General features: G+C 40.8%; 1 protein-coding gene across 1 annotated transcript; it reads left to right on the top strand.

Annotated features, from left to right (window-relative positions):
- The first annotated feature begins 453 nt into the window (after positions 1–453).
- Positions 454–1,152, top strand: LOC112722270 (uncharacterized). Its single transcript, XM_025773282.1, has one exon. The coding sequence runs from the start codon at positions 454–456 to the stop codon at positions 1,150–1,152; it is 699 nt and encodes a 232-aa protein (XP_025629067.1).
- Positions 1,153–14,614: the final 13,462 nt, after the last annotated feature.

The following is a 14,614-nucleotide window of genomic DNA, read 5'->3' as shown; positions in this document are numbered from 1 at the left end:
TGTTGCAACTAAAACAAGGCTAGATGACTGTTACCGACTATACTAATAAGTTCGAAGAGCTACGCCGATTCTCTCGCATCTGTCAAGGTGCTCTAGAGGATTTTGCTGAGTGGAAGTGTATCAAATACGGGGGATGCCTTAGGAGCGATATTCTAAGCTCCGTTGCACCGATGGAGATCATAATGTTTTCTGAACTTGTGAATAAGAGTAGGGTGGCTGAAGAATGAGGATGCCTTTTCAGAGAACTCTAGGTAGGAGCTTTGCACCGAGGGGCAGAAATTTTAAGTGTGGAGGCTTTGTCGCATAGCTGAATCAAGGTCAAGGCAATTTTAGGAGGACAAACAATAATACTAATCAAGGAAGAAGGTATGGAAAGCAGCCGCAGAATGATCTAAGCTGTCAGAGGTGCGGGAAGTATCATCTTGAAGTCCCGTGCAGATTGGGATCAAGGGTATGCTACTTTTTGGACAACCCGGACACCTGGCTGGGAATTGTCCAAAGAAGAAGTATGAGACTGGTAGAGTACAACAACTGGGGGGAGTGTACACTACTTTTGCAGCAGGTGCCGAGGGATCTGAGACCTTGATCAGAGGTAACTGTGAAATATCTGGTAGAGTTTTAAATGCATTATTTGACTCCGGGACAACACATTCATTCATTGCATTTGAAAAGGCTAATGAATTAGGGTTGAGAATAGTGGTCTTGGGTTATGATCTAAAGTTGCATAATGCTACTCATGAAACCATTGTGACTAGGTTAGGATGTCTACAAGTGTCATTCCGAGTCAAACAGCGTGAATTCGTGCATGATTTGATTTGTCTGCCAATGAGTGGTCTTGATCTCATCTTACGACTGGATTGGTTGTCTAAGAATCATGTCTTGCTTGACTTTTCTAAGAAATCAGTATGCTTTATGTTGGAAGGGTCAGAAGCGCCAGTTGTGGTGAATAACTATTATTTGAACTCTGTGATAGTAAATTGTTCTGGGACTGAATGTCAGGGCATTATGTTATTAACTGCGCGAGTTTCGGGTGATGATAAAAGCTTAGCACAGATTCTGAATGTTTGTGAGTTTCATGAGGTGTTTCCGGATGATATAGATGAATTTCCACCTAATCGGGAGGTTGAGTTCGCAATTGAATTGGGTGCCTAGGGCGGGTCCGATCTTAAGTGCTCCTTATAGGATGTCACTGTTAGAGATGGCCGAGCTTAAGGCTCAATTGAAGGATTTATTGGGTAAACACTTTATTTCGCTGAGTGTTTCTTTGTGGGGAGTGCCAGTGCTACTGGTTAAGAAAAAGGACGGGAGCATGTGCCTGTGTGTCGATTATTGGCAGCTGAGTAAGGTTACTTTGAAGAATAAGTATCTGTTACCAATGATTGATGACCTAATCGACCAACTACAGGGAGCCGGTGTTTTTTCTAAGAATGACTTGCGATCTGGGTATCATCAGATAAGGGTTAGAGATGAGGATATTCCAAAGACTGCTTTCCGGACGCGATACGGTCACTATGAATACACGGTTATGTCTTTCGGTGTAACCAATGCTCCGGCAATATTCATGGACTACATGAATATAATTTTCTGTCCGTACCTGGATAAGTTTGTTGTCATCTTCATTGATGACATTCTTATTTACTCCAAGACAGAAGAAGAGCATGCGGATCACTTGCAGATTGTGTTGCAAATCTTAAAGGAAAGAAAAAAGTATGCAAAGTTATCTAAATGTGAGTTCTGGAAAAGTTAGGTGAAGTTTCTTGGCCACGTAGTGAGCAAGCAAGGAATAGGTATGGATCCTGCTAAAGTTGAGGCAGTAATGAATTGGGAGAGACCAGCTTCTGTGACGGAGATTAGGAGCTTCCTAGGTTTGGTAGGTTATTATCAGAGGTTCATTAAAGGATTTTTATAACTCGCCTTACCTTTAACCAAGCTGACTAGGAAAGAGCGCCTTTTGTTTGGACACTTGAGTGCGAGGAAAGTTTTCAAGTGTTTAAACAGAGGTTGACCACTGCACCTGTGTTACTGTTGCCCGAGCTGAGTGAACCATTTGAGGTGTATTGTGACGCATCACTGAAGGGTCTGGGGTGCGTGCTGATGTAGCACGTAAGGTCGTGGCATATGCCTCACGGCAGTTAAGACCGCATGAGATGAATTATCCGACCCACGACTTAAAACTTGCTGCCGTTGTGTATACTCTGAAGATTTGGAGACATTATTTCAATGGTGTAAAGTTCTAAGTTTTCTCAGATCACAAAAGCTTGAAGTACCTCTTTGAGTAAAAAGAACTGAATATGCGTTAGAGAAGGTGGATGGAGCTTCTGAAGGACTATGACTGCGAGTTAAACTACCACCCTGGAAAAGTGAATGTTGTGGCAGATGCTTTGAGCCGGAAGTCCCTATGCGCTGCTTGGATGATGCTGTGAGAGGAAGAGTTGCTAAAAGCATTCGAAGGTCTGAAATTGGGGGTCAGAGAAGAGTCCGAGACTTTGTGTTTGAGTCAGTTAAAAGTTTCAAGTGATTTTAAGGCAGAACTCCTAAAATCTCATCAAAATGATAAATAATTACAGAAGGTACTGTCGACAATTAAGCAAGGAAAGCGGTGGAGAGTGTTAGATGATAAGGACGGATTATGGAGTTTCAAGGGCCGAATCATTGTGCCGGACGTCGGAGACTTACGGTAGAGTATCATGAAGGAGGCTCACAAGAGCGGGTTTTCAATCCATCAGGGAAGCACTAAGATGCATCAAAGATCTGAAAATGATGTTCTAGTAGCCGGGAATGAAGAATGATGTGGCATTTCTTGTTTCCAAGTGTTTGACTTGTCAAAAAGTCAAAATAGAGCATCAGAGACCATTAGGAACCCTTCAGCCTTTGGAGATTCCACAATGGAAGTAGGAGAGTATTGCAATGGATTTCGTGTCGGGCTTATCTAGGACTCAGGCTAGTTATGACACTGTTTGGGTGATTGTCGATCGACTGACAAAGTCGACTCACTTTTCCCCTATTTGAATGAAATGTACATTGGAGGAGTTAGCGTGGCAGTACATTAAGGAGATTGTGAGATTGCACGGCGTGCCTTCCACCATTATATATGACAAAGATCCCCATTTCACCTCAAGGTTATGGGGAGCCTTTCAACGAGCATTTGGGACTTAGTTGAGTTTAAGCACTGCATATCAGCCTTAAATAGAAGGTCAGTTAGAGAGAACAATCAAAACATTGGAAGATATGTTGAGAGCTTGTGTTCTAGACCAGCCGGTGAGCTGGGATCGGTATATGCCACTAGTGGAGTTTGCATATAACAATAGCTACCATGAGAGCATCGGAATGGCTCTGTATGAGGCTCCATATGGAAGGAAATGTCAATCTCCGCTATACTGGTATGAGACTGGAGAGAGGAGCTTCTTAGGGCCTTGATGAGCGGATAATTTATACGCTTTTTGGCATTGGTTTTAGGTAGTTTTTAGTATGATCTAGTTACTTTTAGGGATGTTTTCATTAATTTTTATGCTAAATTCACATTTCTGGACTTTACTATGAGTTTGTGTGTTTTTCTGTGATTTCAGGTATTTTCTGGCTGAAATTGAGAGACCTGAGCAAAACTCTGATAAGGAGGCTGACAAAGGACTGCTGATGCTGTTGGAATCTGACCTCCCTGCACTCGAAATGGATTTTCTAGAGCTAAAAAACTCCAAATGGCGCGCTCTCAACGGCGTTGGAAAGTAGACATCCAGAGCTTTCTAGCAATATATAATAGTTCATACCTTATTCGAGAATTGACGACGTGAACTGGCGCTCAACGCCAGCTCCATGTTGCTGTCTGTAGTCAAACGCCAGAAACACGTCACGAACCGGAGTTGAACGCCCAAAACACGTTACAACTTGGCGTTCAACTCCAAAAGAAGCCTCAGCTCGTGAATAGATCAAGCTCAACCCAAACATACACCAAGTGGGCCCTGAAAGTGGATTTATGCATCAATTACTTACTCCTGTAAACCCTAGTAGCTAGTCTAGTATAAATAGGATAGTTTACTATTGTATTAGACATATTGGAATGTTTAGTTCTCAGATCATGGGGGCTGGCCATTCGGCCATGCATGGACCTTTCACTTATGTATTTTCAACGGTGGAGTTCCTACACACCATAGATTAAGGGTGTGGAGCTCTGCTGTACCTCAAGTTTTAATGCAATTACTATTATTTTCTATCCAATTCGATTTATTCCTGTTCTAAGATATTCGTTGCACTTCAACTTGATCAATGTGATGATCCGTGACACTCATCATCATTCTCTCCTATGAACGCGCATGTTTGACAACCACTTTCGTTCTACCTTAGACTGGGCGCATATCTCTTGGATTCCTTAATCAGAATCTTCGTGGTATAAGCTAGAATTGATGGCAGCATTCATGGGAATCCGGAAAGTCTAACCTTGTCTGTGGTATTCCGAGTAGGATTCCGGGATTGAATGACTGTGACGAACTTCAAACTCCTGAAGGCTGGGCGTTAGTGGCAGACGCAAAAGAATCACTGGATTCTATTCCAACCTGATTGAGAACCGACAGATGATTAGCCGTGCTGTGACAGAGCATTTGGACCTTTTTCACTGAGAGGATGGGATGTAGCCATTGACAACCGTGATGCCCTACATATAGCTTGCCATGGAAAGGAGTAAGAAGGATTGGATGAATGTAATAAGAAAGTAGAGATTCGGAAGGAACACAGCACCTCCATGCACCTATCTGAAATTCCCACCATTGGATTACATGAGTAACTTTATCTTTATTTCCTATTTATTTTATTTATCTTTTAGTTATCTAATCCAATCACATTTGAATCCACCTGACTGGGATTTACAAGATGACCATAGCTTGCTTCATACCAACAATCTTTGTGGGATCGACCCTTACTCACGTAAGGTTTATTACTTGGACGACCCAGTACACTTGCTGGTTAGTTGAACGGAGTTGTGGAAAGGAAGTGCTGAGTTAATAGATGCACATACCAAAGAGCCATTAGTGATGATCACAATTTCGTCCACCAGGCCTGAAATGATATCTGAAACCACTGAGCAGATAAAGAAAATCTGAATTCGAATGCTTGTCGCTTAGAGTCATCAGAAAAGTTATGCTGATCAAAGGAGGAAGCCTTTGGAATTTGAAGAAGGAGAGCATGTGTTTCTGAAGGTTACTGCAACAACCGGAGTGGGTAGAGAAATCAAAACTAAGAAATTGAATCCCTGTTACTTCGGATCCTTTAAGATTCTAAAGAGGATTGGGCCAGTGGCTTATAAGATTGCCTTACCGCTGCACCTTTCAAACCTACACGACGTATTTCACGTGTTGCAGCTTCAAAAGTATACTCCTGATGCAAGTCATGTTCTGGAGCCAGAATCAGTTCAAGCAAGAGAGAATCTGATGCTTCCAGTAATCCCAATTAAGATAGATGACACCAGCATCAAACGTTTACACGGAAAGAAAGTATCAATGGTGAAAGTGGCTTGGAGTTAGGCCGGTGTTGAAGAGCATACTTCGGAGCTTGAATCGGATATGCGGAAGGACTACCCACACCTCTTTTTAGGTAACTAATTATGAATTTTGAGGGCAAAAATCCTAAATTAGGTGGGTAGGATGTGAACCCCGTAAAATTAGCAAATAATTAGTCAATAAATTAAATTTTAATAAAGAAAATTAGAAATGTGAGTTTTATATTAAAATAGGATAGAGCTAATTAAAACGAGAAGTTTGACACTATTTTCAAAAAATTTAGCCCAATATTGGGCCGAACTGGTCAAACTGCGCCCACAGCCCAACCCGTTCAACCCAAGTAACTTAATGAAATGCCTCTCTCCTTCCCCATTCAGCCAAGAACGCTGAAAAAAGCTAAGGGGAAGAGAAGAGAAGGTTCCAACCCTAGCATTCAATCAAACCTCCATAACTTTCTGCTTCAAGCTTTGGTCGCCGCACCGTTTGCAACCATGTGTTCAGCATGTTGAGCTCTACAAAGCCCAATAACCAATTTCGATAAGAAACCTTAATTCCTATATCAGCCTCTCATTCTTTTGGATTTTCGAAATTTTGGGGTTTTAGTTATTAAAATTCAATGTCTTGATGTTTAGGCTCAAACTAGCTTGAGGAACTTGTGGGTCTTTGTTCAATCAAGACATATATATGGTGAGGACTCTCAAAATTTTGCAAATTCTAGCTTATGTGACTTTGGGTATTGAATTGGGGTGTGTATGTGTGATATATGTGAATTAGGTTTGTATATCTGTATATTGGAGCTTGATTGTATACATTTGAGGCTTGGTCGAGGTTGGTGTTATAATTTTGTAGATCTTGGAAACCTGGGGCTGTGTTTGGAGGCTTTGGTGGTGTCTCTGGTTATACAAAAAATCGGCCAAGATATGGTTTAGGTTTCTCGTATTTAATATATAATTTTCTGTGAAAACTTAGGGTAGATGACCATAGGGTAGGTTGGAACGTATGAGTATGTTTAATGATTAGCACCCTTGATGATTGATTGCTATTTATGATGATATAATGTTAAGTGATGAGTTGATGGTGATTGATGATGACAAGTCATCATATACCCATTTCTCAAGCTAATTTCACTTGTTTCACTAGTTTTTATACACTTTCTTGCACCATAAGTAAGCAATTTAGAGTGGAATTGCATGTTTTATTTAAATCAAACAACCACCATTTAATTGATGCTAAATCATGAGGTTTAAGCTAAATTTAATTGAATTTTAATTGATTTATAAACCTTGTGAATTTAGTGATACTTTGATTGGTTGTTTTGATTAATTGTAGGTGAAGAAAAGAAGAAAAGAATGAAGCGTGGCTTAAGAAAGCGTGGCCCAAGGAAGAAAAGAGTGTAGCGCATGGAAGGGAGAAAGCCACACTGCCCTCCACAAGAGCACATTGCCCTCCAAGGGAGCAGAACAATGAACCAAGCATTCAAGGCTTCACTGCCCTGCCCTCCTTGAGGGCAGAGCACAATTCTAGGCCAAGAAACAAGGAAAGGAAAAATTATGTCTTGCCCTCCTCAAGAGCAATTTCGGGCTCCTCATGGAAAAATTCAAGGAAATTATTCTCCAAGTGCCACCCATGAGTTTCGAACCCAAGCACATGAAGGGAAGGGAGTGGCGCAACAATAAAGGAAAATGAGCCACACTTGGCTAAAAGGCTACCACCAAGTTTCGAACACAAGATCTCTAGGAAGCCAAGCCTTAAGCGTGAATCATGTGCCAAGAAGAAAAAGCTCAGCATACCTTCAGCCAGGTTTCGATCTTGGGACCTCACCCAAGAACATGGAAAGCTTGCGCTGCCTTGCCCTTATGGAGGGCAGAGCAACATTCCTTGGTGCATGGTGCATAATTTGGCACGGCCAGCACACACATTGACGCACAGCAAGGGAGCTTGGGCGCGCAGCTTGGACGCACCATGACAATACTGCCCTGCTCTCCACAAGGGCAGGGCAGCATCCTGATTCCCTTCCCAAATTTGGCACGCTAGTTGGATCCACATGCAAGGCTTCCCTGCTCTGCCCTCCACAAGAGCAGAGCAACCTCCTGGGAGCAACATGGGCTGAATTTCACTCAAAAATCTAACTTAAATCACTTCTTCACCAAATCAAAAAGCCCACTCAAAATTTTGAAATCCAAAATAGAAAGTGTATAAATAGGTGTTAGTTAGGATTAGAAAAAGGGGAGCTTACTTTCATTTTAATTTTCATCCTTAGTCAACTTGAGAGCTCACTTCCCATTTTTCTGTTTTCTGCAAAATTGGCTTGAGAATTGGAGGAGAGAATTCACTTCTTCTTCCTCTGATTGTTTTATTTTCTTTACTGGGTTTTGTTTGAGTTTTGAGTGTGAAGAATTGAGGAACTTATGTCTCAATCTCCATTTAAGATCTCTTTGATTTTCCTACTGCATAATTGAGTTAAAATCCATTTCCTTTACTGCTGCAATCTTCAATTTCTTTCTAATTGCTTTGTGAACTTGGATCTAGGAAGGCAATTGAGATCTAGACTTTGCTATCTAGTCTCTAGAGTCCTGAGATCTGATTTTCTCTTTTTGGTTCTTCTGCTGAACCACTGCTGCAATTGAATTTCCATTTGCTGTTTGAAGATCTAGTCAATTTCAATTCATCTCTTGCTTAGTTAATTGTTGCAATTTAATTTCCCTTGCCTAAATTCTGAAATCCCAGTCCTCAAATCCCTTCTTCATTCAAGCAATTTATATTTCTTGCACTTTAAGTTACCGCAATTTACATTTCTTACACTTTAAGTTTCAGTCATTTAATTTCTTGTTCTTTAAGATTCAGCATCTTTACTTTCAGTTCTCTTTAATTTCTGCAATTCATCCCTCTCCCTTTACATTTCCTGCTATTTACTTACTGTTGAATACAAAATCACTCAACCAAAACTTGATTCGCTTGACTAAATCAACCACTAAACTAAAATTGCTCAATCCTTCAATCCGTGTGGGATCGACTTCACTCCCGTGAGTTTTATTACTTGATGCGACCCGGTATACTTGCCGGTGAGTTTTGTGTTGGATCGTTTTCCACACATCAAGTTTTTGGCGCCGTTTTCGGGGATTGAAATAGATTGACAATGATTAAGTGAAGTGGAGATCTAGATTAAGCATTTTTTTCTTTTGTTCTTAACTAACATATTAACTGTTTGACTATTTGCCTAAGCTAACCAAAACTTCATTCTAGCAATAGATTGAAGTTTCACTGGTTTTCTGGTTCTGTGTGTTTCTTGTGTTGTGTTTGTATGTCAGGTACAGGGAGAGCTACTCCTATTTTCTCTAAAACTGACCAAAGAAATCTTCGAAGGTTGAGAAGAGAAGCTAAAGGGAAAGCTGTTGTTGGAGAAGAGGAGTCAGAAGAAGAGGAAGAATTTCAAGAGATAGAAGGAGATCATCAAGAAGAAGGGGCCAACAATAACCCACAACAGATGAGAGTACTGGCCTCCTATACATTTGCAAATGCTAAACATTGTGGGAGTAGCATTCTCACCGCTAATGTCAATGCAAACAACTTTGAACTGAAGCCACAACTCATCACATTGGTCCAAAACAACTGCTCTTTTGGAGGAGGGCCATTGGAAGACCCGAACCAACATCTATCCACTTTCTTGAGGATCTGTGACACAGTTAAAAGCAATGGAGTGCACCTTGACATATACAAGCTGATGTTATTCCCATTCTCTCTCAGGGACAAAGCCACTCAATGGCTAGAAACATTTCCAAAAGAGAGCATCAACACTTGGGATGATTTGGTGAGCAAGTTTCTTGCCAAATTTTACCCCCTCAAAGGATCATAAGATTGAAGACTGAGGTGCAGACATTCACTCAAATGGATGCTGAAAATCTATATGAGGTATGGGAAAGATATAAGGCTCTGCTGAGGAAATGTCCACCAGAGATGTTCACTGAGTGGGACAAGCTGCAGAACTTCTATAAAGGACTTACTCTGAAGGCTCAAGAGGCACTTGATCACTCAGCTGGAGGGTCATTGCAATTGATGAAAACTGCAGAGGAAGCTCAAAACCTCATTGATATGGTGGCCAACAACCAATATTTCTTTGCTCACTAAAGGCAATGCCAACCATCACAGAGGAAGGGAGTGCTAAAATTGGAAGGAGTGGATACAATTTTGGCTCAACACAAAGTGATGCAGCAGCAGATTCAGCAACAATTTGAGCAAATGGCCAAGAGAATTGATAGCCTACAGGTTGCATCAGTGAGTACTACAAGCCAACCATCAACTCCTTGGGGGCAGAATGAAGAGAACCAAGAAGAACAGCAACAAGAGCAAGTGCACTATATGCACAACCAAAATTCTGGATCAAATGAGGTGTATGGTAACACCTACAATCCATCTTGAAAGAAGCACCCAAACCTTAGGTGGGGAGACAATCATAATCAAAACCAACAACCATGGCAAAGGAACTCAGCTCAAAACAATCCAAGAAACAACCAAAATCACAACCAGCAGCCAACTAACTAAATTCCTTACAGAAAATCCCAAAATAATTACCCCAACTCCAACCATTATCCATCCAATACCCAACCAACTAACCAAAACACTTACCATCATCCATCAATACCCTAAAATCAACCAATCTCACAAGACTCTCAGAGGATTACTAGTCTGAAGATGCTCATGGAAAAGATGGTGAAAAACCAAGAAATGACAACAAAGAACCAAGAAGCTTCCATGAAGAGCCTAGAAAGGCAGATTGGACAAATCTCCAAGCAAATTTCTATTGAGAGACCTTCAAGCTCACTACCAAGTTCCTAATCCAAAAGAAGAGTGCAAAGCTGTGCAACTAAGGAGTGAAAAGACATTGGTAGATAGCAACAAAGGGGCAACCAAGAAGCTCATGGAGAGTGACAAAGAACCAACAGAGGAAGATGGAGCTAACAACAAGGACATAACAAGCAAGAATGTCTCAGAAAAGCTCATAGAAGAGAACAACCAACCACAGAATTTGAAGAAGGGAAAGCAGATCATGGAAGAATCAAATCCAAGACAGCAGCAAGTAGAGAAGAGCCTTACACCTCCACTACCTTATCCACAAAGATTTCACAAAGAAACAAAGGATCAACATTTCCATAAATTCCTTGAGACTTTCAAGAAGCTAGAGATCAACGTTCCCTTAGCCGAGGCATTTGAGCAAATGCCTCTGTATGCCAAGTTCTTAAAGGAGCTCATCAACAAGAAAAGAAGTTGGCTGGAGAAGGAGACTATGCTGCTCACTGAAGAATGTAGCGTTGTGCTTCAAAAGGGAATCCCACCAAAGCTTAAAGATCCAGGGAGTTTTGTAGTTGCTTGCACCATAGGCAAAATAACATTAGACAAAGCTCTTTGTGATCTTGGAGCTAGTATCAACTTAATGCCCCTGTCCATGATGAGGAAGCTTGCGATAGAAGAACTCAACCCACTAGGATGTCACTAGTCATGGCTGATAGATCAATCAAGACACCTAATAGAATTGTGGAGAATCTGTTAGTAAAGGTTGGGGAGTTTATCTTCCCTGTGGATTTTGTGATCTTGGACACTGAAGAGGAAGGAAATAATTCAATCATCCTAGGAAGACCATTTCTAGCAACTGCAAGAGCTATTATCGATGTGGAAAAGGGAGAGATGATCTTCAGAGTACACAATGAGCAAATGGTCATAAATGTTTTCAAGTCAATGCAACACCCTCCTGAGCAAGAGGATTACCTGAGAGTGGACATGATAGAAAGCCTGGTGGAAGAAATGTTAGACACTAATCATCATGAGCAAGAAGAGGAAAATAACCAGGAGACAATAGAGGAACAAGCAGCTGAAATCTCTATTGACAAGGAGGTGAAACCAAGCAAGAAGGAAGAAGTACAAAAACAAGAACTAAAGCCATTACCCACCCATCTCAAATATGCATTCCTTGGCACATCAGAAAGTTTCCCAGTAATCATCAATTCATCCCTGACAAAAAAAGAAGAAGAAGAACTTCTTGATGTACTCAGAGCTCACAAGGATGCTTTAGGATGGACCATTGATGACCTGAAAGGCATCAGCCCTATAGTGTGTATGCATAAAATCCTCTTGGAGGACAATTCCAAATCAGTGGTTCAACCTCAGAGAAGGCTAAATCCCACAATGAAGGAAGTTGTCCAGAAGGAAGTAATAAAGTTGTGGAATGCAGGGATAATTTATCCTATCTCTAATAGCTCATGGATAAGCCCAGTTCAAGTGGTACCAAAGAAGGGTGGGATGACAATCATTGTTAATGAGAAAAATGAACTCATTCCCACAAGAACTGTGATAGGATGGAGGATGTGTATTGACTATAGGAGGCTGAATGATGCCACACGCAAAGATCATTTCCCACTTCCCTGCATTGACCAGATGCTTGAAAGATTGGCCGGCCATGCTTACTATTGCTTCCTGGACGGCTATTCTGGGTATAATCAGATAGTGTTAGATCCAAAGGACCAAGAAAAGACTTCATTCACATGTCCATTTGGAGCTTTTGCCTATAGAAGGATGCCGTTTGGACTATGCAATGCCCCAGCCACCTTTCAAAGGTGTATGCTCTCCATTTTTTTAGATATGATCGAAAAGTTTTTAGAGGTTTTCATGGACGACTTTTCTGTTTTTGGTGACAATTTCAATGCTTGCCTGAAACATCTAACTCTTGTCTTGAAACGGTGCCAAGAAACTAATTTGGTTTTGAACTGGGAGAAGTGCCATTTCATGGTGCCCGAGGGGATTGTTCTTGGTCACAAAGTTTCAAGAAAAGGGATAGAGGTTGACAAGGCAAAGGTGGAGATCATAGAGAAGCTCCCTCCACCAACTAATGTGAAATCTGTTAGAAGTTTCTTGGGGCATGCAGGATTTTATAGAAGGTTTATCAAGGATTTTTCTAAAATAGCCAAACCTTTGAGTAATCTGTTAATGATTGATAATCCTTTTGTTTTTGATGAAAACTGCCAGCATGCCTTTAAAACTTTAAAAAACAAACTCACAACAGCACCAATCATCACACCCCCAGATTGGGAACTACCTTTGAACTCATGTGTGATGCAAGTGATATTGCAATTCGTGTTGTGCTTGGACAAAAGAAGGGGAACTTGCATCATGTCATATATTATGCAAGTAAGCTGCTGAATGAGGCTTAAAAAAATTACACCACAACAGAGAAGGAATTATTAGCTTTAGTTTATGCATTTGATAAGTTTAGATCATACTTGATAGGATCCAAAATTGTGGTTTATACTGACCATGCTGCCCTTAAGTATTTGATGTCAAAGCAGGATGCTAAACCAAGACTTATCAGGTGGATATTGCTCCTACAAGAGTTTGACTTTGAAGTAAAAGATAGGAAGGGCACTGAAAATCAAGTTGCTGATCATTTGTCGAGGCTACCACAAGAAACAATTCAAAAAGCCTCCCAACCCGTGAATGAAAGCTTTCTAGATGAACACCTCTTGTAGATCCAGCAAGCACCTTGGTTTGCTGACATAGCAAACTACAAAGTGGGGAGGAAGATACCTCAAGAGTTCTCTAAGCAACAAGTGAAGAAGTTAATCAATGAAGCAAGGAAATTCTTGTGGGATGAACTCTTCTTGTTTAAGAGATGTTCTGATGGAGTGATTAGAAGGTGTGTCCTTGAGAGTGAAATAAGGGATATATTGTGGCATTGCCATGGCTCAGCTTATGGTGGACACTTTGGTCCAGAAAGAACAGCTGCAAAGATACTGCAAAGTGGCTTCTATTGGCCAACTATCTTCAAAGATGCCAGAGAGTTTGTTCACCAATGTAATAAATGCCAGAGAGCAGGAGGATTGACAAGAAGGAATGAGATGCCGCAGAATTTCATTTTGGAATTAGAATTATTTGATCTATGGGGCATTGACTTCATGGGACCCTTTCCCCCTTCATATTCTTTCAGATATATCTTGGTAGCAGTAGAGTATGTCTCAAAGTGGGTGGAAGCCATAGCCACAACTACCTGTGATGCACAAATTGTCCTTCAAATCCCCAAGAAGCACATTTTCACAAGACATGGAGTACCCAAAGGTCTTATTAGCGATTGTGGTGGTCATTTTTGTAACAAACAAATGGAGAAACTCCTTTATAAATATGGAGTTATTCATAAAGTAGCCACACCATACCACCCTCAGACTAATGGGCAAGCTGAATTAGCAAACAGAGAATTGAAGAAGATCCTAGAGAAGACAGTATGAAGCACAAGAAAGGATTGGGCTAGGAAGTTGGAAGATGCACTCTGGGCATATAGTACAGCTTTCAAAACTCCCATTGGGAAGTCCCCCTTTCATCTATTATATGGCAAATCTTGTCACCTTCCTGTAGAGCTTGAACACAAAGCTTTTTGGGCTACTAAACTCCTAAACCTTGACTCTGAAGCAGCAGAAGAGAAAAGGTTGTAGCAGCTAAATGAGCTGGATGAATTTAGGCTAGAAGCCTATGAAAATGCCAAGATATACAAGGAAAAAGCCAAGAGGTGGCATGACAGAAAGATCTTGAAGAAAGAATTCAAACCTGGGCAACAAGTACTCTTGTACAACTCACGACTCAAGATGTTCCCTGGCAAGCTTAAATCTAAGTGGACTGGTCCATATTTGGTAACTAAGGTTTTTCCTTATGGGAGTATTGAATTACTAGACAAAACAACAAAGAGTCAATTCACAGTAAATGGTCACAGAGCAAAGCTGTACCTAGGAGGACAATGGGACAAGGAAAACGAGGTTCAGAACCTACAGCCTTCTTGAAGTAAAAATGAAAGATGTCAAGCTAGTGACATTAAAAGAGCGCTTGTGGGGAGGCAACCCAACCTGAGGTAGTTTTCTTTTCATAGCTTTTTCAATAAAAATATTGAATAATTAGTATGCATTACAAGAAGCTAAGTTTGGTGTTGCACACCAAAACAATTTAATGGAGAATGAAGGATTCTAAGTTTGGTGTTCCACCAAAATCTTATTTAAAAGAACATTCTCACTTACTGCATAAGGCTAGCTCCAAGCAATCAGACAAATTATTCAACTACTTAACTGCTTTCTAGTTTTAATTCCATAACCTTTAACAAG

This window comes from Arachis hypogaea, chromosome 1 (genome assembly GCF_003086295.3).
Source record: "Arachis hypogaea cultivar Tifrunner chromosome 1, arahy.Tifrunner.gnm2.J5K5, whole genome shotgun sequence".
In the NCBI taxonomy this organism is placed as follows: Eukaryota; Viridiplantae; Streptophyta; class Magnoliopsida; order Fabales; family Fabaceae; genus Arachis; species Arachis hypogaea.
Note: the sequence above shows the minus strand (reverse complement) of the source record. Positions and strands in the feature narration are given on the sequence as shown.

Coding starts and splice junctions, on each gene's coding strand:
- LOC112722270 (XM_025773282.1), top strand. CDS start 454: ATGCTACTTTTTGGACAACCCGGACACCTGGCTGGGAATTGTCCAAAG.